The sequence below is a fragment of the Sphaerodactylus townsendi genome, linkage group LG07 (assembly GCF_021028975.2).
Source record: "Sphaerodactylus townsendi isolate TG3544 linkage group LG07, MPM_Stown_v2.3, whole genome shotgun sequence".
NCBI classification, from domain to species: Eukaryota; Metazoa; Chordata; class Lepidosauria; order Squamata; family Sphaerodactylidae; genus Sphaerodactylus; species Sphaerodactylus townsendi.
In genome coordinates, this window is record NC_059431.1 from 16,274,374 (window position 1) to 16,297,298 (window position 22,925).

Genomic DNA, 22,925 nt, shown 5'->3' on the forward strand with positions numbered 1-22,925 from the left:
GATTTTGCTCTCACATCCAGCAAAAGCTTTAGAGCCTTTGTGAATAAAATAGGGAAATAGTTTGAGCCTATTCTGTCCAGGCTTGGAAACAGCATCTTCTTCTCTGGAAAGCCCATGCTCCTTTCGTGTAAAGTTAGGAAGGATAATCAGCAATCCTGTAGGTAATATGTCACCTTGTACATCCTGAGCAGATTCCATGCTCTGATAGCCTGAGCTAGTTGGAAGGCATAAACACAGAAATCTGTGCTAGATGAGAAACCTCTCCATGTGAAGGAAAAAGGAAGTGATGAAAGAGAGAAGGGAAGCTGTCCTAGATGAAATGGCATCTTGCTCATCTTTCGTAGAAATTTTTTTAGAAAAAATAGGAGGTAGATCCAAATGGGCCTGATTCCATGCTCCTGTGACAATAGTCAGGAAACCTAGTCAAGAAACTTTACCTGGCGGGCAGATGTTCCTGTCTTGTCTTCCTGTAAGCAGGTATTCCCAGAGTAGAGACTGCCCTCTGGAGAGAGTAGGTAAGAATGTATTTATTTGTATAAGACTGAAAAACTGGAAGGAATACTGAAAGAAGGGGCTATCCAATACAAATGATTTTTTAATTGGTTTTGGACACAACCTACTTTGATTTTTTTTCCTTTTCCACTCGTGTTTTGCCCCCTAAAGAAGCTTTGATTTTTTTCCTCAGATTTCTCTGTCTTTTTTACAAGTACATTTATTGCAAGGCTTTTCCTCAAGCTGATTCTGAGTCCACTTCTCTTAACATGTGGAAATTCTCTGCTTGGGTTCCCCCCTACCCCGCTGCCCACCTACGGCCACATCCAACCTCCCCAACCGATTCCACACTCCTCTTCTACCTCCCCCACCTCCCTGACCTGCAGCTTCCTTGCTCCTTTAAAAAAACCTAAATGTATGAGATTACCAATTAAACACTGAGGACCAGTGAGCACATTACAGTCAATCTGGCTGCTATGAAACTGATCAGAAAGCCATGTGACCATAAAACTGACCAGAAGTAGATCAACTCTGTGATCCAGCCCGTTTCATGACCTTATCGCTTTCTGGTCAACTTTCTTTTTTTGAAAAAGGCAATAAAATATCATATGAGTATTAAAGCAATAATCCCAGCAGATTCTCATGAATCCCTGGCTTTCATTTTTAAAACAACAAATTTCTAGCCTCTTTCCTTGTGGAGATACAAGGAAAAAGGCATTTCTTTGTGAGCAAAGAGGCTAGAGATGGACAATCTTTTTTTAAAAAAAATGAAAACTGGGAATTCAGAGCCCCTGCTAAGACTTTGCTTCAATACTCCAACACTTAAACAAAAGACAATTCCTTCATTCAGCTATTGCTGCATCTTATGCAAGCGGACACGTCTGTTCCTAAACTTACATTTGAACTCTGGAAAACTTTGTGGTTTAGTCCTCTGATAGCTATCATGGCACCCACAATACTGAATGATTAAACTTAGCAGACTTGGGGAAGGAAGCTAGCAAAGCTCTGGGGAAATCTTCATTCTTTGTGTCTTGGCTTCCTGTTCCTTAGAGAGGCAAGCATTTGGGCAAAAGGCTACAGAAGGGACACTAAGCAGAAAAAAAGAGGGCTGTATTGATTAAAAAAGAAGAAGCTATAATTGTCTTCTTCAACATACAGGGCTATTTGGAAATTAGTAGTGCCATTAACTGCCATTCGCTTTTAGCTCAAAATGATTAGGCTGCGGGTTATTAGAGGTGTTTTTAATTGATTAACTGTTTTGCTATTAATTGATTAATGAGCCAATTAAAATAAATATGACAGAATCTCAATACAGGTAATATATTGGGAGTGCTTCATCGCCACAATATTCTTTCAGTCAAGGCTCTGTAATATATGTCCATGTATTTCTACTCCTAACAAAATTGAACTGGTTATTTCTTCTCTCCCCACTCCTTCATTTGAAAGACAATAAGTTTTCAATTAAAGAAGATGATTGTATTTTAGAAATGATGTTGTGACCTGCCCTGAGCCTTGGGGCGATAGGACGGGAAAGAAGGAGAAAAGTAAGTAAGTGAAGAGTAGAAGTAAGTAGAGTAGAGTAGAGTAGAAGTAAGAGTAAGTAAGAGTAGAGTAGAAATAGTAAGAGTAGAGTGATAGAGTAGAGTGAGTAAGTGTATAATTGCAGAAGCTTATTCTCCCCTTTACAGAACTGCTTGGTTGTTTTGTTTGTTGCTGTCAAGTCACAGATGAATTAACAACAACAACAACAACAATGTGGAGACCTGGTTGGGTTTCAGAGGTGGTTTGCCACTGCCTTTGCTTCACAGTCCTAGTTTTCCTTGGAGGTCTTCCATCTAAATACTTGCCAGGGTCGAGGCTGAGAGTGTGTGACTGGCCCAAAGTCACCCAGCCTGTTTCCATGGCAGAGAGGAGATTCAAAAATAGGTTCCCCAGATCCTAGTTCAACCATTTAACCACCACACCACTGCCTCGGACATTCAAGTAAATGGAGGCATATCAGCATAGAACAGTGGTGGCGAACCTATGGCACGGGTGCCAGAGGTGGCACTCAGAGCCCTCTCTGTGGGCACATTCAAACATTCAAACTCAGAGCCCTCTCTGTGGGCACATTCGCCTCCACCACCACCACCCCACACACACATCTAGGCTGGTCTGGGCTGCTGGGCTTGATTATTAGCATTATTAAACCTAAGACCTAGTTTTGGGGAAGCAGTGTAGGTAACCCTGTTAAGTGCTGTTAAACCCCACTGATTTTCATGCAAAGAACTAAAGCGCGATCCATTACCTGGGAGTAAGCTTGGTTGCTGGCAATGGGGCTTGCTTCTGAGTAAACCCTCCTAGGGTCGTGATTCACCCGTTGGAAGAGTTGCACGGTCGCTTCAAAGCAAAGCCACCGACTACCATCAAGCTTACTCCCGAGTAACGGACGCCTCGGAGCCAACCGTTTTTTCTAAACTAAAACCTCAGTATTCAGGTTAAATTGCCATGTTGGCACTTTGCGATAAATAAGTGGGCCTTGTGTTGCAATTTGGGAACTCGGTCTCGAAAAGGTTCGCTATCACTGGCGTAGAAGTTCCACTGATATGACCAAGGGAAAAGGGGGCTTGAAATCAGGTTCAAGTGTTAAATCGGAACACAAAAGCTGTTTTTAAAATTGTGCCACTAACACTGAAATAGTAATTTTGAGGAAATAATTACAGGCTCAATCCATTCAAATCTAGATATTTCAATTTACAATGGATGGAAATCTAAGTCTACTTTCCTGTTCTTTCCATAGCTACCGCAGAGGCATGACAGGAGCTTGTCCAAGCCTTTTAAATTTGGGAAAACCCCACAGTTCTATCTCCAGCTGGAAAACAGCAATCAGAACTATAGCAGCTGTGTCCTTTCTCTCTTGATTTTAAAGAACGCTTGCCCTGTAAAAAGAAGAGCAACGCAGAGAGACAGTGGGGAGGGTAAACAAGAAGAAATGGTGGGGAAAAGAGGAAAATGCGTTCAAGATTGCCAGATAAGGCAGGGGACGGTTTCTACACATCACTCCCCCCCCCTCCCAAATACTGTTTTGAGACAGTTACAAGATCTTGGACTACTGGCCTCTTTTATGTCTATGGCAAGCATTAAATTAATTAATAGAAAAATTAAAAATCCATACTTTTTTTTGAAGTTTCACTTTAGTGGAGATAAATTGGTCATCTTGGTGCAATTATGCTAACTACACCTTGCATCTAGTTTTTGCCACTGTGTTGGGCTAGTTAATGCATGAATTATAAATCAAACCCCATATGTTATGGCAATATGCTTTTTTTTAAACAAAAAACAAAAACAAAAAAACCCAGAAATACCCACATGTATTATATTCAAGAGATATATACATTTTATTAGACATGATCAGGATTATTTTTCCCAAGATGGTTTTGAAAAGCGAGTAGATGAAAGCTACCCATATTTTTACCTAAACCACTGTACTGGATAAGATCGGCTTTCCCATTACATAAAAAAAACCCAAACCCTTCCCTTCTCCTTGCGCAGAAAAAACAATAGTTAAAGCAGTCTCCAATAAAAATGCAGACAGATGGTAACATTCCATCATTAACTTCAAAACAAAATAAAAACATTAACTTCTCCACTGCTGCTAAACATACCAAGGCAAATTCATTGCTTCTGGTAGGCATACACCTAATTTGCTGAAAAGACACAATGCTGTCCTGCTTCCCTTCGTTACCACCTATTAATATTTTAAAATAAACAGTAATGATGTGCCTTATGGGTGCTAGAGACAAAAATTACCAACAGTAAACAGAGAAAAGCAGGAGACATTGGTGTGATCTGAGAAACGTGGCCTTTCTTTTTTGCCACAATTACAAAGTGGGAAGACAGTTCCTCTCTAGAGCAACTTTGGATATTGGTAATTAGAATACTAACTTTCTCTCCCTCTAGAGTAACTGTAATAACAATTAGCTATAAAAATGCATATAGCTATTTGAGTGCTGGATTTGGGACCAGCAAGCCCTAGGTTTCAATCTACACTGGACTTCTTGGGTGACCTTGAGGTAGAAAAGGAGTTGGTTTTTATACCCTTTTCCTCTACTATAATTCTACCATAAGGAGTTACAAAGTGGCTTACAATCGTCTTCCCTTCTTTTCCCCATAGCAAAAACCTTGTGAGGTAAGTGGAGCTGTGAGAGTCTGAAGAGAGCTGTGACTTGTCCAAGGTTACCCAGGACGCTTCATGTGAAGGAGTGGGGAATCAAATTGGTTTCTCCAGCTTAGGCCCCTTCCGCACACGCAAAATAATGCGTTTTCAAACCACTTTCACAACTGTTTGCAAGTAGAATTTGCTATTCCGCACAGCTTTAAAGAGCACTGAAAGCAGTTTGAAAGTGCATTATTCTGCATGTGCGGAATGAGCCTTAGAGTCCGCCACTCTTAACCACTACACCATGCTGACTAGTCATTTTTCAACTTGGTTCAGGCAGAGTAAGAAATTAAACGATCAGTCAACTGATTGTCACGCCACTGCACTAACTATGGTCAGCGTGAGAAGCTCAAACCAGGATCTGAAGACAAAATATGAAGCTGGTTCACTAACAACAATTAGCCTAAACCAAGGTTTTCATGTTATATATGAATGTGTATTGATGTTCCATGCAGCCCTGTTAAAAGACTGTCTGGTAAGAGAGGTTCAGAATTGAAACCACTGTTGCCTTAGGTCAGGAGTCTGCAACCTGTGGCTCTCCAGATGTTTGGCCACGCTGGCAGGGGCTGATTGGCCATGCTGGCAGGGGCTGATGGGAATTGTAGTCCATGAACATCTGGAGAGCCGCAGGTTGCAGACCCCTGCATTAGGTCTTGCTAATGCCAAAGCCTCTGTATTCTCTCTACTCCAAGTCTGCCTTGCAACAGACTCCTCTTTCCATCCCTGCCTTCATTCTCTGAAAGACACGCCATCACCATTTCCATGCATCCCTATGGGGAAAAGGCAGTGACAATGGAGCCCTGGCTACCTCAGTTACCTATATTTAGTCTACAAAGTGATTTACATAAGAACCATGTTCACATTTATAGACACAGTGGATGGGAGGGAGGTCTGGGGGATGGGAAAACATACTCCCTATAACACCTAAAAGCACAGTCACAAAAATAGAGAATGTAGATTAGATGTAACTGAAAATAACTGGTGATAGCTTCAGCAAAGACAAATGATCTCATTCACAAACTACATTTTCCGTACAACGACCGGTACACGTCCGTCAAGTAGGACGCTAAAATGTTCTAGAATATTCCCAAAAGGAATAATTTCATAATGCACTTGAGTAAAGGCAAAGGCATTCGAGGCTGGCAGCTCGTACGGCGGTCAATATAAACAATCAATAGCGTAATTTCTCAGGACGTCTGGCTTTCCATTATGAGGCGACCCCACAGCAAGCCCCTTCTCACAATACTAGAACCAGGGGGCATTCATTGAAAATGCTGGGGGGAAGAATTAGGACTAATAAAAGGAAACACTTCTTCACGCAATGTGTGATTGGTGTTTGGAATATGCTGCCACAGGAGGTGGTGATGGCCACTAACCTGGATAGCTTTAAAAAGGGCTTGGACAGATTTATGGAGAAGTCAATTTATGGCTACCAATCTTGATCCTCCTTGATCTCAGATTGCAAATGCCTTAGCAGACCAGGTGCTCAGGAGCAGCAGCAGCAGAAGAAGGCCATTGCTTTCACATCCTGCACGTGAGCTCCCAAAGGCACCTGGTGGGCCACTGCGAGTAGCAGAATGCTGGACTAGATGGACTCTGGTCTGATCCAGCAGGCTAGTTCTTATGTTCTTATGTTCTTAGAATAGTTCATGATTAAAATCTTAGATGAGATGACCATGTATTCAAAGTATGAATGCATCTCACAGTTGCCATGTGCATAAGACTTTTTTTTTTTAAAAAAGAAAAGAACAAGAAAAAAAGAATAATTGTCCCATTGAGTCTTTTTTCAATGGGACCATTATTATCTTCTTTTTATGTTCAAGTTCTTCACTCAGAACGCCTCAAAGAGAATTACAGGTTAAGCTACTGAACAACTGGCAAATGTTACTCAGCAGCGTCCCAGCTATTCTTGGACTTCAGAAACAGCTGTGTTTATTTTCAGTGACCAGGATATTACTAAGGTAGTGTTTCTTTTTCACTCAGCGGGTCACATTTATTTTCCAGAATATCCCTGTTCTTCTGCGCGCTGAATTCCATTGTTTTACTTTTCCAGTAATGACTAAGGGAACAACACCTTTTTTGGACACATTCAGGTAAGTCATACCACACCATCTAATTATAATTGCATGCACAATTGGACTTATTTCTGTCACTTCCGTAAGTGCTGTTCTGATTCTTAGTTCTGAAGTCAATGAGATCTGCAGCCTTGTCCGATGTCATGCAGAAATAAATCCGGTTGTGCTGACCTTCCAAGTTCAGTGCATACAGCATCTCAGCCCAAATTTAGACGGGTATGTTATTTATTTACTTAAAGCATTTGATGCCACCTTTCCATCCAATCAGGGTCCACAAAGCCGTGAACATTAAATACTTTAAAACATCTGAGCAATTAAAAAATTTAACGTTACAAAATACTTAAATTTAAAACCACACAAGCAAACAATACCAGGATATTGTTTGGCATACGCCAGTAACCTTTGGCGTATGCCAAACAAAACAAGAAAATGTAGACTTCATTGTGTTTGGGGTTGGCGGCAGCTGGAAGAAGCTATGGCGAACTTACGAATATTGTTTCTTGTACCTGTTTTTATCAGGAAACCGAAGAAATAAGAATAGTCCAAAATATTTATGCAGGAAAATGGGTCTATTCAACTTCAGCTGCAAATGTTACAAAAATAAAATCTGTCCATTTTTTTCCTTCTGTGTTCTGAACCATTCACACTAACATAATCCACGTCATTAAAAATATCACCAGATAGAGGGGATGAAGTCATGGAATAGTCTGCCTGTGAACCTATACACCTGAAAAGGATTCTCCATGGCCAAAGGGATTAAGGGTACCAGCAGCAGTGTATCACCCAGGAGGACTTGTGGGGTCAAATGTCTCTCGGTTGCGGCCATTTAATCATGTGGGGGGTGGAAAATCATGCCACACACCCCTCCTCCTTCCCCCTGGGTCCATACACTGACTTCAAGACAAGTGACTTGTTTGGTCGTGGTGGGGATGGGCGACTGCCCATACAGGACGGGGACGACGACTCAAATTTGGAACCAGGCTACATTTTCCTAGATACGCCTCTGCCAGCATATGAGCAGTTGCATTGGATTTCATGCAGTTATAATGCAGGATCTTAAGTACTGATATTCCTGTTGTTATTATCATTGTAAATTGCTTTGAACCATGAGGAAATACACAAAACAAATAAATGATAACCACAGTTTGATTATGTAACAAACAGCTCACTAATAAGGCTAGTCTCTGTAAACTGTTTAGGATGAAAACCATGCCTAATGCGGCCTAATGTAGAATTAAGCCAGAATAACTTAGGCCCCTCCTGCACATGCAGAATAATACACTTTCAAACTACTTTCAATGCACTTTGAAGCTGGATTTTACTGTGCGGAATAGCAAAATCCACTTTCAAACTATTGTGAAAGTGGACTGAAAGTCCACTATTCTGCATGTGCGGAAGGGGCCTCAGGTATGTGCTGATATATTTGAAGGCATATCAGCAAAAGTATCTTGACAAAACTGGGCAAAGACCTGAAATGGGCAATGGATTCTTGTGCCGAGGGAAGGGTAGGGCTCAGGCAGCAACCCAAGTTACCTCAGCTTGCCTCCCATCCCTAACAGTGGTGTACAGCATTGGGCCCCAGGAAAAACCTCCAGGAAGGGGCTTGGCTGAGTAACAACCAGTTGTTAAATTATTTTAATCCCAACACTGATCTAATTCCTCTTTAAAGTCAACCATGCCACCACCACATTTACCAGGAAGTGGATTCCACAGTTTAATTGCTTGTTGAGTAAAGAACGGACCATCGGATACTTACTGGGAAGGGTCCTTCTCCTGGGGGATAGGAGGCCATCTTGGTAGGTATGAAACCACCCACCAAGATGGCCTCCGCCTCCAGGAGAACGGACCATTGGATACTTACTGGGAAGGGTCCTTTCCCAGGGGGATAGGAGGCCATCTTGGTGGGTGATTTCATACCCACCAAGATGGCCTTGGCCTCCAGGAGAAGTACTTCCTCTTGTGCATCCTGAATCTCTTGCCTATCAATTTCACCTGATACCAAAGTTCTAGCATTATGGAAATGGGAGAAATTGATCTCTTCATCCAACTTGCCCTGCACATTCATAATTTTATAAATCTACACCTTAGTATCTGAATCTGTGGAACAGAACAGTTCTGCAGGGCCTGTAAGACAGAGTTGTTTCACCAGGCTTATGGCTGAGGATAACAACAGTATCCATTCTGTCTGGCCTACCTTTCTCTTTCCATTCCCCTACCTTCTCCCTTTTCCCCTTCTGGTTTTCCCAATATATCTATGAATACAGATCTGAAGGGGTATAGTTTAGATTTGATTTTAACTGTTTATTCCTTATCAAAATTCATTATGACTGATGTGCATGCTGCCCTGAGCCCGTATGGGGAAAAAGAACCTATAAAATCAGACAGACAGACAGACATATATGCAGTCCTGTAATATTGTACGGATGATCCAACCCCTTGTTTTGTCTATCTCAGTGTGCATAAAATGGTACCGGGAGTCCACGGGGGAAAGGTGTGCATGCCAGCTGCACTTTTAACAGGTTTCAAAGGATTCTGGCAGTATAATTTTTTGTTAGCCAGAACATACCAGGTTGGCTGGCTTCTTCCTCCCTACATTTAAAAGGAACTAGGATGTGATAGGATCCATTAAGATGTTGCTGCCTTTCACATCTGAATCTTGCAAGGATGCAAGCATGTAATATCAAGACGTTGCACGTGAGAGATGTATGGGGCTCTGCTATTCTGTCTCAAAAGAAACTTGTAATAGCATTTATACGCACAAAACAGCAGTGTATTTTAGGACATGGGCTTTTTTCCCCTTTCACACAGCACTAGAATACAGAATATATAAGACCCCAAATCAGCAAGGCGTACTGGTTAAGGTACTGGAGTCAGACCTGGGAAACCCAGGTTCCAATCCCCACCCGTGTCATGGAAGCTTGCTGGGTGACCTTGGGCCAGGCACACACTCTCAGCCTTGACTCTGGCAAGTATTTGGATGGGAGACCTCCGAAGAATACTAAAGGCATGACATGGAGGCAGGCAATGGCAAACCACCTCTTAACATCTCTTGCTTTGAAAACCTTACAGGGTCACCATAAGTCAACTGTGACTTGAAGACCAAAAACCTAACTGAATATATTCACAATATTATGATGAAGAATAATTTCATTAAGTTCATAACAGACTGTAGGCATCCTACATACGTATTTTTTCTTGCTCGCTTGTTCGTTCGTTCATTCTCTCTCTCTCTCACCTCCCCTTCCCCACCACATCAAATAAAAATGCAAGCGGCTACAAGCTGCACAGTGACCAGGATCCTACCACACACTGCACAAATGTTTCTGTTTCAATGTGGGTTTTTTGGCCGGGGGGGGGGGGGGCTTCCGGCTACAATCTTGTGTTGCAGTGAATAACTCCAGAGATCCACTCCCCCTGAGTCTTCAGCAGTGACTTTTCAGACTGTGTAATGCACTGCCTTTAATGGGACTCTCAAAACAATAATTTGTCTAAATGTTACCGGCCACCATTCTCTCAGCAACGTAGGGCTGCCAGCTCCAGATTGAGAAATTTCTGGATATTTGGAGGTTGGAGGGTGGGGTTTGGGGAATAGAGAGACTTCCATGGGATATTAAACCGCAGACTCAACCTTCCAAATCAGCCATTTTCTCCAGAGGAAATGATCACGGTAACCTGAAGATCAGCTGTAACCCCAGAAGCTCCCCAGCTTCCACCTGGAGACTGTCAAAAGCAAGGGAACTCAAGACAGCTCGTCATCTGGCCGAGACAGATCTAATCTTCTTAGGATAGAGCACCAAGAGGAGATGCAAGTGGGAAGAACAAAACCGACCCAAAGATTCAAAGTGGGAGAAAAGGGCCTTTAAGAAGTAAATGTCTTGCATTGAACTATCACAGCATCTACTCATACCTAACAGCAGACATTTCTCCAGAGCAATTTGAATGTTGTTGAATGGGATTGCAAAAAAAATATCCTTATTAAAATGACTTGCAATTTTGTTCTAACACAGTCACGCTTGCATCCCCCACCCCGAAAAGCACCTGCACAGATGATTAGAAGATCAATCCATCAACTGGTTTGCATTTAAATATCCTTACTAATGTGTAAAACTGGCACGGAAGAGTGTCAGGCATGCTAAAAATGCCACACAAGTGATTGATCAGTAAATAACATGTTGAATTCTGCTTGGTCACTTTTATCATCCTCTTCCATGTGGCCACAAGGAAATAAAACATTGCTATAGAGAAATACACATTCTTCTTTCAAGCACAGTTGGCAGGTATGTTGTGTCTTCCCAAAAGCAGAGATGTACTGCTTGCTCCCGAAATGTTCACCGAATCAGCTGCAATATTTTCACATTCACTATAAAATCTGATGCACCTAACAAGTATTTCATTCTGTAACAAATGGGAAGACAGACAGACAGACAGACAGACAGACAGACAGACAGACAGACAGACAGACAGACTAATGCTTTATGAATAAAAGGATTTGTCTCTGAATTCCCCGGCTCGATCAGATTTTAATGTTGTCACAAGGTAACATTCATGTGTTTTTATGTGAAGAGAGCAGGAAGGAAATCTGATAACAGGCAAAGATAACCTGCCATCAGAGAAAGTGGAAATCTACTTATTTGGCTGATCAAAAATATAGTTAGCGATTTGTAATAGAAGAGTAAGACGAACTCTCACGTCTCAAGAGGTCTGCAATATGATCTTCGAAAAAAGGTAGCTTGCCAATTTAATCGGGGTAGTAGTTATTTAATTTTTTTATAGATAGGTATAGCTTTCAATAAAACCACATATGCCTATAATACTGCAATGGCAGATGTGTCTCGATTATTAGAGGCGGGCTCTGGGGAATATATACAACGGATCTTGAAATCTGTAAGCAGCTGTTTGGAATGGGGGGTGGAACGTTGTAGCACACGCACATGTTCTTTAAGTGCAGTAATGTTTGGTTATTTTACTGCAGGTGTATTACAGAGATGAAATTTAATAACTTATTGTATACAGTACCAATAAAACAAAAAAAAAGATTCCATGCCCTGACATTCATGAATAAAGTACAAATTAGAAGGGCCTGCACACACATACACACACTCACGTACAAATATACAGCACACCGAGAAAGACAGTGCGCTCACCCATATTAATGACAGAGCACCAAAAAAAGACACCACAGAACCTAATGATCAGGACAACCATCAACGTACGACACTGAAAAGCGTGCAAGGGTTTGTGCTCAACAAAGGACGGCACGGTGTCCTGACGAAGCTGTTTCTGATCTTGTTCATGATGAAGCAAAACTGTTTTTAGGTTGACACCACTTATTATAACCCTACAATAGTTTGAGGCACAACACGAGCTGTATAACTGGCTTGGTTTCCACCAGGGCTAGGGCTTTTTTTGGCCTTGGCTCCAGCCTGATGTTCTATTGGACAAGACCTGGGCCCTGTGAGATCTGATGCAATTCTGCAGTGTCAGTAATACAAAGCTGTTCTGCCGGGCTTGCAGTTGACGCAGCAATGGGGTACCATTCTTTGGCCTCCTACTCTTCCTCTTCTGTGCTATCTTTCCCCTATCTACAGCCATAGGAATTTAATTATTTGATACTGAATGTTTTTTTACGACACTTTATTATTAGTACCATGATAAGTATTGGCAAGTTTTTTTAAAATTCTGGTTTTATTGTTATTTATATCATTATTATAATTTGCAGACTGTTCAACACTGCCCTGAGCCCAACAGGGGAAGGGCGGCCTACAAATGTAATAAATGAAATGAAATAACATGAAACTCACCAAGTAACTGCTTACTGCCTTAGTCTCATTAGTCTCAGATAGTTATTTCTGCAGTGATAACCAGTGTGCTGTATTTCTTCCAAGCCAGGGGTCTGCAACCTGCGGCCAATCGGCCATGCTGGCAGGGGCTGATGGGAATTGTAGTCCATGGACATCTGGAGAGCTGCAGGTTGCAGACCTCTGTTCCAAGCAAATACATACCGTGTTTCCCCGAATATAAGACAGTGTCTTATATTAATTTTTGCTCCCAAAGATGCGCTATGTCTTATTTTCAGGGGATGTCTTATATTTCTGTATTCTGTTCGTCAGGCATGCTTCCAAACAAAAACTTTGCTACATCTTACTTTTGGGGGATGCCTTATATTTCGCACTTCAGCAAAACCTCTACTACGTCTTATTTTCCGGGGATGTCTTATATTCGGGGAAACAGGGTACTTACAATTCTCTAAAGGCCCCTTTCTCCTACACTGGGCAAGCTACAGAAAGAACTGAAATAAGCAATTCATACATGCACCGTCTCTCTCGTTAATGGATACTGCCATTTAGTTCCATCTCAGCTTTTGAAAACTTTGTATCTCATCAAACTTTACATATTCTCCAGAAATAGCCAAGATTAAATCATCTCTATGTTTACAGTGAAAGCTGCAAAAAAACCCTTTGACCTAATTTATTGACTGTTAAATAAAATATGAGGTTAGCACTTTTTTTTTTGCATAGAATATATACACTCCTACAGAGCACAATCAACAATCACGGGCTTCAACTGTGTTTTGTTAGCCTGTTTGCAACAATCTGAATGAAGAAATCAACCCCTGAAGCAGGGGAAGAGAGGGAAAATACAGGAACAAAAAACACTTCCAAGGGTTGTTTTGCTTTCAAAGATGACAAGCCATGGTTTGTTGTTACATCTGAATGCAGCCGTTAAATGACAAATATGACAAATTTATATTAACAATAACATTCTATAAATATGTTTCCTTGTGCCTTATGTCTGTATTGCTTCTGCAACTTTGGATTTTTTTTCTTAAGAGTTGGCATCCGAGTGTGTGAAATAACAAATACACAGTTTAACAACGAGTTTTCTAAAAAAGGTATTCATCACATTTTCGCTAGTGCTGTGAAACTTTAGGGCTGCCCTAAACAACGTCCCCCCCCCCTTCCTTTGCTGCTTCTCTTACGGACCTGCTTAAAAACAACTAGACAAGGTGGAACATCACAAAATGCTCTAAACTCGGAAGTCATTCTGTTATTTAGGTATGTGAGTTTCCCATTCATAGTCACAAGACATCTGGCTCCATAATAAAGTTGGTGCGATCTAGCAATATGAAGTGGGGTGTTACAGCTAGGAAACAAGTGCCAAGATGCACAAAAGAAGAAGAGTTGGCTTCTATACCCACTTTTCTCTACCATAAGGAGTCTCAAAGTGGCTCACAATCGCCTTCCCTTCTCCCCCCCCCCCCACACAACAGGTACTTTGCAAGACAGGTAGGGTTGGGAGAGCTCTGAGAGAACTATGACTAGCCCAAGGTTACCCAGACTTCAAATGAAGGCCTGGGGAATCAAAATCTAGTTCTCCAGATAAGAGTCCACTGCTCGTAACCACTACTCAATGCTGGCTTCTCAAAGGCAATATTAAGTTTATAGAACATAGTTATTGATTGATTGATTGATTGATTGATTGATTGATTGTTTAGATTTGTGGACCGCCCCATCCCCAAGGGGCTCTGGGACAGTAAAGACGAGGAAAAAAATTGGAGAACATTAGAACTCAGGCTCACCTGATGAAATTTACTGCAGTTAGATTCAGGACAGCCAAAGGTGAGTACATATTTATGCCAAATATTAATTAAGTTGCAGGATTAAATATGTGGGGTGGCCTTTGGCTCCGACTGCTTTAAAAGGGAATTATTCAAATCTATGAAAGGTGGGCATAAAAGTCACTACTTGCCATGCTAGCGAAATGAATGCAAAGGGATGGGCACGTTAGCCTGTCGTAGTCAAATACAATAAAAACCCAATGTCGTCATAATGGCTACAAATATTTATTTCAAGATGAGCTTTTGAGGGTCACATTCCAGTGTCTCAGAGATATATGTGATAAAAAATCATATTAGGGAATTTTATGAGACAGGTTGGTGCAGGATGGAATGGTGGAGTCAAGGCCTCCTGCTCAACCTACCTCATAAAAATCCCCAGTACAATTTCCCATCATACATCTGACAAAATGTGTTGTGACCCACACAAGCTTATACTGAAATCAGTGCTGTTAGTCCTTAAAGGTGCCGACTGGATTTCCGTTTGATTTAACCAAATGAAAACTTTCATATCGCAAAAATTTTTCCAGAGACATCAGGCTGGCTAGACTGGATGAACGTTTAGCTGTTGTGGCGTGAGTGTTCCTGTCTTCTTAAAATAGGTAATAACTCTATTTCATACAGTTAGAGCAATGGTGGGATTCAGCCGGTTTGCACCACTTCAATAGAGCCGGTTGTTAAAACGATGCTTGTAAACAACCAGTTGTTAAATTATTTGAATCCCACCACCGGAACCGGTTGTTAAATTATTTGAATCCCACCACTGAGTTAGAGGCTTTTTAAATGTTCTATAGGAGTGAGGCGATAAGCAAACATTGTTCTACTCACTGAGAAACATTTGATAGGGACTCTAGAGACCAGAAAAAAACACTTTGGTAGTTGGATTTGCCCTGTATGACTGACACCTGCTGAGCACCCCTCCTCTGGTTGAACCAACTTTTCTAACCGTCTCCTTATAATTTGCCTCCATAAAGAATGACCAAAAGCTGAACTTGCTACATAGCTGACAGCTTGTTTTCTATATTTTGCATCAGATGACCACAATTCTTGGATTATTTTTCCCCCTTGGCATGCTTCCAGGAACGTTTGGTCTGAGATACTATCAAAGGTTAATTGACATTGTCACGAAGAAAAAAGAAAACGTTACAGCCATTTCCTTGTTTTGAGGACAATCTGAACTAAAGTGGTATCCCAGAAAAGATTCTTTTTCCTTGCTTATTTGTTTCAAGGATTTAAGGCTATGTGTGACTAAATTTTACCCTGTCCGTCAAAAAAAATAGTTCTACGTGAGAGCCAGTGTGGTGTAGGGGTTAAGAGTGCCTGACTCTTATCTGGTGTTTAATTCCCTACACCTCCACATGAGCAGCGGACTATTATCTGGTGAGCTGGATTTGTTTCCCTGCTCCAACACATGAAGTCTGCTGGGTGACCTTGGACCAAGTCACAGTTGTCTCAGGACTCTCTCAACTTGCCCACCTATCTCACAATAGGAAGGGAAGGCATTTTGTAAGCCACTTTGAGGCTCCTTACAGGAGAGAAAGGTGGGGCATAAATCCAGAAGTGGGATCCAGCAGGTTCTCACAGGTTCCCGAGAGCAGGTTACTCATTATTTGTGTGTGCCGAGAGGGGGTTACTAATTAGTGATTTTGCCACGTGGTTTTTGCCTTAGTTATGCCCCTCCTCTCAGCAGTAGCGCGCAGAACTTGAAGCAGTCTAGTAGGAGGTGCACCGGCGTGCGTGGCAGCCTGCGCCCGTGTGCATTTGTTTCCCACCCAAGGACCGGCGCAGCGGCTGCGTCCTTGCCACAGCCCTGCCCAGGAATGCCCCGCCCCCGGAACGCCCGGCTACACCCCCGTTGTGCCCCACCCAGCCCCATTGGCGCTACGCCACAGTTTGAATCCCACCACCATGGGAACCTGTTACTAAACTTTTTGGATCCCACCACTGCATAAATCCCAACTCTTCTTCTGGTTAAGTGCAGAGCTAAGGACAATTTAACGTGAGGCAGGCAGGGTTAAAAAGTCTATTCTTACTGTCTATGACTAAAAAGAGAGCTGCTAATGTATTTTTAATTGTTCAATCTCACTCATTTTTTCCAAATTAGAGCAACGCTTTGCTTTGTCCGATGACCCCGGAGGGGTCATCTAGCCTCTGTGGAAACTAAAAGAGTGCAGGTAATATGGCACCCACCGGGGGCCAGGAATTTCTAGGACCCTGCTTGAAATACAAACAAAATTAGAAAGCTGAATACTTTTAAGAAAAACAATGTCTCGCTCAGTGAGAAAAGACAGGGTTTCCAGTGGCTGGCTAAAAAGAAAATGATACTTGAGGTTTATGAGTGTGTATGGAACTTTAAGAAAGACTGGTAAAAATTCAGCAAATATATATTCTCAAGAAGCCCAACTGGTGATTTCACCGTTTAAATGGTCTCTACTCTACAGAAGTCAGCTGAGAAAGCCGGCTGCCAATAAGCATGAACCTGTACAAACTGTGATGAACTAACAAGCAAAAGTCCAGTCGCATGAGACTTGCTCCCTACAGCCCACCACCCAAAAGGGGCCTTGCTGAAAATTTGTAGTTGGCTCCCCCACCACCACCACCACCACTTGCAAAAGGAAGCATGTCATCACCCTCCTTCTCTCTCACTCTGAACAACCTCTGCCTTGACCCTTCAGAAACCAGATAGGCAGGAACAGGCCTTCCACAGGAACTGAAAGCTTTACACTAGAGACAGAGCACTAAGCTTCTCATTGCCGAAACCCATCTCCAAACATTTCCACTGGCATTCCAAAGATGTTTCTGCTGCCCTGGAATGGCTGTAAATTCACTTTCCTGTGGAATTCCATCCCAAAGGGGAGGAGGGGGTCTGAATTGCACTGGATCACACATGCGGTGCTTAGTTCTGAACTCGGCTATTCTTGTGTCTCATTTCCACAAATCTCTGGCTATGGATCTAGATAGAATGGACGGCATATCTGAGTAGGCTGTAGAATCAAAACTTGAAAAAGCTAACAGATGCAGGAAGGCAATGGAATGCCAGCTCCAAGGATGCATTAATACTAACTATGTGTCCTTTTCAAGGCGAGGTTCTATTTAATTACTTGGACTGTTTATATTTTCCATGGTTAATTAAGCAAAGTTGCTCAGCGCCCCCCCCCCTCCCCAGTCCCTGATTATTTTTCCATATTATGAAGGGGCAAAGGCACCCAAAAAGGAGAAAGGGAGAGAAGCAACCCCACGCCACTTCAAAAAGAGAAATAATATGCCTCATTTTCTTTGCAGCGTTAAAGCCTCAGTAGCGGTTTTAATATTTTTGAAGGGGTTATAATTCTCCAGTCATTTTCCAAACTGAGAATTATAGCTTGAGAAAAAGCGATACAGAAAAAGAAGAGATGGACAAATGAATTTTAACTTTCAGGAATGTTTTACTCCCGGTGAAAGTAAACCGAAGCATCTTTTTTATCACTTGGCCTGAAAGAAGCTTAGGCGTTTGGCTATTGATAGCAATTTTAGACTCTCTGGAGAGTTTAAAGTATGCAAATGCCGAGTGTACAGAGGCACAAACACACACATGCTAACCCTTTGTATTACATTGGCATTTTATTATTTAATTAAACTACTCTTATTTTTCTAGCTCCAGCATGCTTCCCTTGAGACGGTTTTGCTGTTAGCCTGCTGGCCTTGACTTCCAGCCAAAAACAATTCAGAAACAAAAAGGGACAACAAATCATATTTTCACAGACATTTTTATCCCTCAATACAACCCTGTTTTCACACAACACTATACAGACTCTATGAAAACTGTAATTTATTGCAATAGCCATCCAAAAGCAGGGTCTTACACAAGCCTAGTTGGCTCCCCCCCCCCGCCATTATAATTTCTTAAGTTGTGTCTTCATGTGAGAACCGTATAACGAGCTGCAACCATATTGCATTATTCGGAGGAAGACTGATCAATAGTTTACCAAGAGGATACTAAGAGACTGACCCAGTTACTAGCAGAAAGCTACACGTTTGCAGATATTTAATTTCTGTTCAAGCCCAGTTTGTAAACCATCTCATGCATCCCAGAAGACAAGTTTTAGTATACAATTTATCCAGTGCTGAAGCATGTTTGTGTAATTGTACATTGACTCTTACCTGGTGACAACCCTGTAAGTTTGAGTCTCTCCCGTATGATGAATAGGAGCCCCTTTCTGCTTTATCTGTTAAAAAAGAGAGTATGCATTAGCTCAGTGTTTTCCAACCTTTTCGACATCATGGTACCCTTGACCTCGCTCTTCATATCTCAGGGTAGCCCTGAGATTCATTTGATATTTTTTTTTGCATTTTTTAGGGTTTTTTCCATTTTTGGCCTGTAGGTGGGGAAAATGGCAAGCAGGGGGAGGGGAGGGAAAGCAGAATTGACAGCCACGATGTTTGTTTGCCTAAATTCGACATGGATTGGGGGGATTTAAAGGGAGAGCTTCGTTTAAATCTACCCCCCCCCCAATCCGCACCGAATTTAGGCAAATAAAACAACGCTGTTTTTCAGTGTTGTTTAAAGGGAGCCCATGAAGCTTCCAACCCCCCCTTCAAAATCCATTTGATTCCGGGGGGGCAGGCGGTAGCATTGTCATGGTACCCCTGGGACGTGCTCATGGTACCCCAGGGTACCACAGAACCCTGGTTGAGAATCACTGCATTAGCTGCCAGGGTTTCTCTAAATAAGAGAATGAATTCATTTGAATTTTCAAACCAACATTTATACATTCACAGAATTGTAATGTTTAAATGACATTTCTCTTTGGCGGTATTGAGTACAAAAAAATAAAAGCTGCTTTTCCTGCAGTATTTCAACTGAACGTAATGTGCGTTCATCATTTCCAAACCTATACAATGGTATCCACATAGCCACAAATGAAAGAAAAAATCCAAATATGTATTTGAGCTCCCATCATGTACTTGGTTCAATGTCAGGGACGACGTCACATCCTTAATGACAATAAACTCGCTGAAGCGGACAGGATGCCAACTTGAACGAGAAATCCACTTGTACAGGAACGCCTAATGCCATGTCACACTGCTTGTGGACAAGAACTATTCATGTCAAAGGGAACCAAGAAGAAGTCCCTGGGGCCTTGTGCTCTTAGCCTTCGACATTTTTCAGCAAGATAAAAAGGGAAACCAAATCTTGTTCTTAGTCAAAATACCATTCATTCTTTTTAATAATAGAAATGAAACAGGCCTAACAATTCTCTGTGGAAGCAACCAGAACCAACTCTTTATTTTTCATTCTCTTCCCCACTCCTAAATAGTTGGGTATATTTATTTTTTGTTTACACAGCAAGAAGGTCACCAATGTTATGAACTTACATAAGAAATACCAATGATTACACTGAACTCACCAGTGAGGTCAGACATAATCAATCAGAGGCTTTCCAGATGGCAAAGAAACCTTTCAGAAGTCAAATTCTTCATTCTCTTTTCCATAGTGAATGGCCTGATCTCAGAAGTTACACTTGGGAAATAAAATTTCCCTTCAAAACTTGCCTCTGCTTATCAATATTTCGGCTGCCTCAGGACTGAAGACTTTGAATGTCCTGTGAAATTCCAGTGCAAAGAAGGATAGTTTATTTGACCTTTTAGATGCCAACGTGTTTCATGATGAGCTTCACCAGAGGATCTCATTTAGAAGGTTCTGATCACCTGACGAGGCACATCGGGGTACTTGCTAGGACCTAAAAGGTCAAATAAACTATTTTCCTTTCCACCGTGTCCCCCCTTTTTATCTCCTGTAAAACTCTATGCCGATTCGAAGGCATCTACATGGATTTTCTTCTGTGTTCTCCACTTCCCTTAAAACACTAACTACTCAGCCAGCCTAAATTCTGGCCAGAGATTTCTGTTACTTTACCCAGAAGAGTGGTTTTCCAAGATGTAAAGATTATTGTTAACACGCCAAGAGAGAGAAATTTCGGTAGTGAAAAATTCGAATCCCTAGCAGCACAGTGCCACAAGGAAAACAAAAGAATGATCATGGGTGTTAAAGCCAGAGAGACAGCATGAAAGCCATCTAGGTGATTAGGACTATGTTAAGGAAGTGACAGATTAAGACGGAATGGCCAAGGGCACATCTGCAATTATTAGAAGTACATAAAATCACTAGAGATGAGATTCAATGGCTTCACACGGAACAAGGCAAAAAAAACAGGCCAATAGTGACTGGATATCTTCTACGCTTGAGCCACACGGGGTCTACTTGCTGGTAGGGCAACAATTCTACAATTTGGGAATAACAATGTAGTGTAATGTATAGTTCAGACTGTTTTCCCAAGGCAGCACATAGTACACGGCAAAAGCTGGCTATACATTGTGCAGTGCGTTACCTCTGCAAATGAATCATTTAATTACTATCACTACCAAAGACCTGTACTTTGTCCTCTTATTTGACTGAATGTGATGTTATTTGGAACATCATACTCAGTGCCGTACAAGTAAACCAATTGAAAAATAAAAAATGCATTTAGAGCCCTGAATCAAAGACGGGGAGGAGGAAAAAGAATCCACAATTTTGTCTCCTAAAGACAGGGGTGAATGAAAGTTTTAAATACAACAAATATATCATTTTCACCCAAGAGGTACATACAAAACGCCATGAAATATATTTTGTTCAGTGTAGCAATTTCTGCATAACGACTGCCTATGTTAGACGGTTTTACAATTTAAAATAAAGTCACATTGTAAAACTGGGGCTGTACTTCACAACTCTTGAACATAACCTCTACATATATTAACTTGATTGCATGAAATCTGTATTCCGTTTCACCTTCCTGTTTAGAAGTCTGCACGGAAGGGGAACTTCAGTTTGTGGGAAGGAATGCAAGTTACAAAAAACACAACTATGATATTGTACCCAGAGGCATGGGAGGGAGTGGGGGAAGACCATGCTGTTGGGTTAGAAGCAGCTGTGTAAGATTTGGCAGAGTTTGCTTCTTATCTACTACAGGTAGCTAAGTCTTGGGAATGTCCAGGGGAACTGGCCAAAAAACTCATGGTCTGAGAGTCACAGACAGGAGTGGGAAGAAAGATCTACTAGCACACAAAAAGTGCTAGTCAGCAGTAATCCTCTACATCTTATCCAGTGTTTGCCAATACAGGCTTTAATAGGTATACTACTAACAAACAACAATTAAATAGAAATACTTAGCATATTTTATTTTACTATTTGAAAGGGGGGGGGGGAGGAGTATTGGTCACGATGAATTCAGATCTTGACTACTTCCACCAGTGATTAAATGGGGAAAATAACGATCCTGAAAGTAAAAGGAACTCGGTAAGTCTCCATTCACTTTGTAGCCGCAGGACCAACTTCCTTCAAAGCTGACTGGTGAAAAGACAAAATTTAACAACAAATTTTAAGTGTCCGTGTGAGGGTGTGTGTGTGTGGGGGGTGGATAAAGCCAACAAATTCAGTCCACCGCACAAAGAGCCCAGTGAATGAATCTTATTTGCTGCCCGTGGTTACCTGTCCTCCTCCACGCTATCATATCACATACAAACTGCCTCATTTTAATTTCAGTTGTTAAAAAATATTTATCCAGATACAAAAATAAACCCATCGCAAATTACAAGTTGTCAGGGTTAAAAATCTACTTCTATTTGTGTGGGGGAGGATAAGAGAACAGCACAGACATGAATCATTCTCAGTAATTTGAGTGTTTCCATGACATCAATGGGCACTCGTCCAGGACTCTGTCAAAGCCTGTGAGGTACCAAAGAGACACAGCAACCAGCAGGAGATTGACTTTTTTTTTTTTTAGGATTATGCTCCTTGTAAAGATTTCATCGGTAGCATCCACTTCCACCACCAAAAAAGATAGCTCAGAAGATCACAAGTGAATACGGTTCGTCCTGTTAGTGTAAGCCTTTAACTTTTATTATATCTTTATTTTTCTTCCCAAATCCAACTTATCTTTGCTTCCTATTAAGGAAAAAAAATCACCAAAAATACAGAAGAAATTACGTTCACCTCTAGAACCAACTGCCATTATGGAACCAACAGACTTTTCTTTTTCCTCCAACAATGCCATTTCATTTTATGGAGCAGAGAATTCTTTGAAAAATAAATATATAACTATAAAGCCATGTCCATTTAAAAATTAGCTACACCCTTTATGTTGATTTTCTGCTTAAAATTCACTGGCACGTTTGTTTCAGATAATAAAATTTGAAAGGGGGAGGCTCCTTAAGTAACTATTTGTGTGCATGAATGGAAAAGGGCTCACCCAGAATCTCTACATTAACTGTACATTACACAGGCGTTCTGAGGTGCTCAGATCTAGACATCTAGAATACGCATTTCTTAACTGGAGCAATATAAAGATTGTTTATTTTGAAGGAGGTAGGGAATCTGTCTTGAAAGAGGAAGGATCTACAACAACATAGAAGCCCGTCACACTCACTGCGGAATTTTCGAGACAACCCTCCAGTATACTAGAATGCGGCAGCCGCTGCGGATATTTTTTGGCACAAAGACAGTGGTGGCCGTGCCAAGCCCCATGGC

At 41.5% G+C, this 22,925-nt stretch overlaps 1 protein-coding gene across 13 annotated transcripts in view; it reads right to left on the reverse strand.

The window, feature by feature from the left end:
* Nucleotides 1–22,925, reverse strand: part of TCF4 (transcription factor 4) — a 422,824-nt gene that overhangs the window by 196,591 nt on the left and 203,308 nt on the right. For all 13 annotated transcript variants that reach the window (XM_048502995.1, XM_048502992.1, XM_048502991.1 and 10 more), the window contains one exon: nucleotides 18,521–18,585. In XM_048502995.1, coding sequence (XP_048358952.1) covers nucleotides 18,521–18,585 — 65 coding nt within the window. The remainder of the gene's footprint in view (nucleotides 1–18,520; nucleotides 18,586–22,925) is intronic.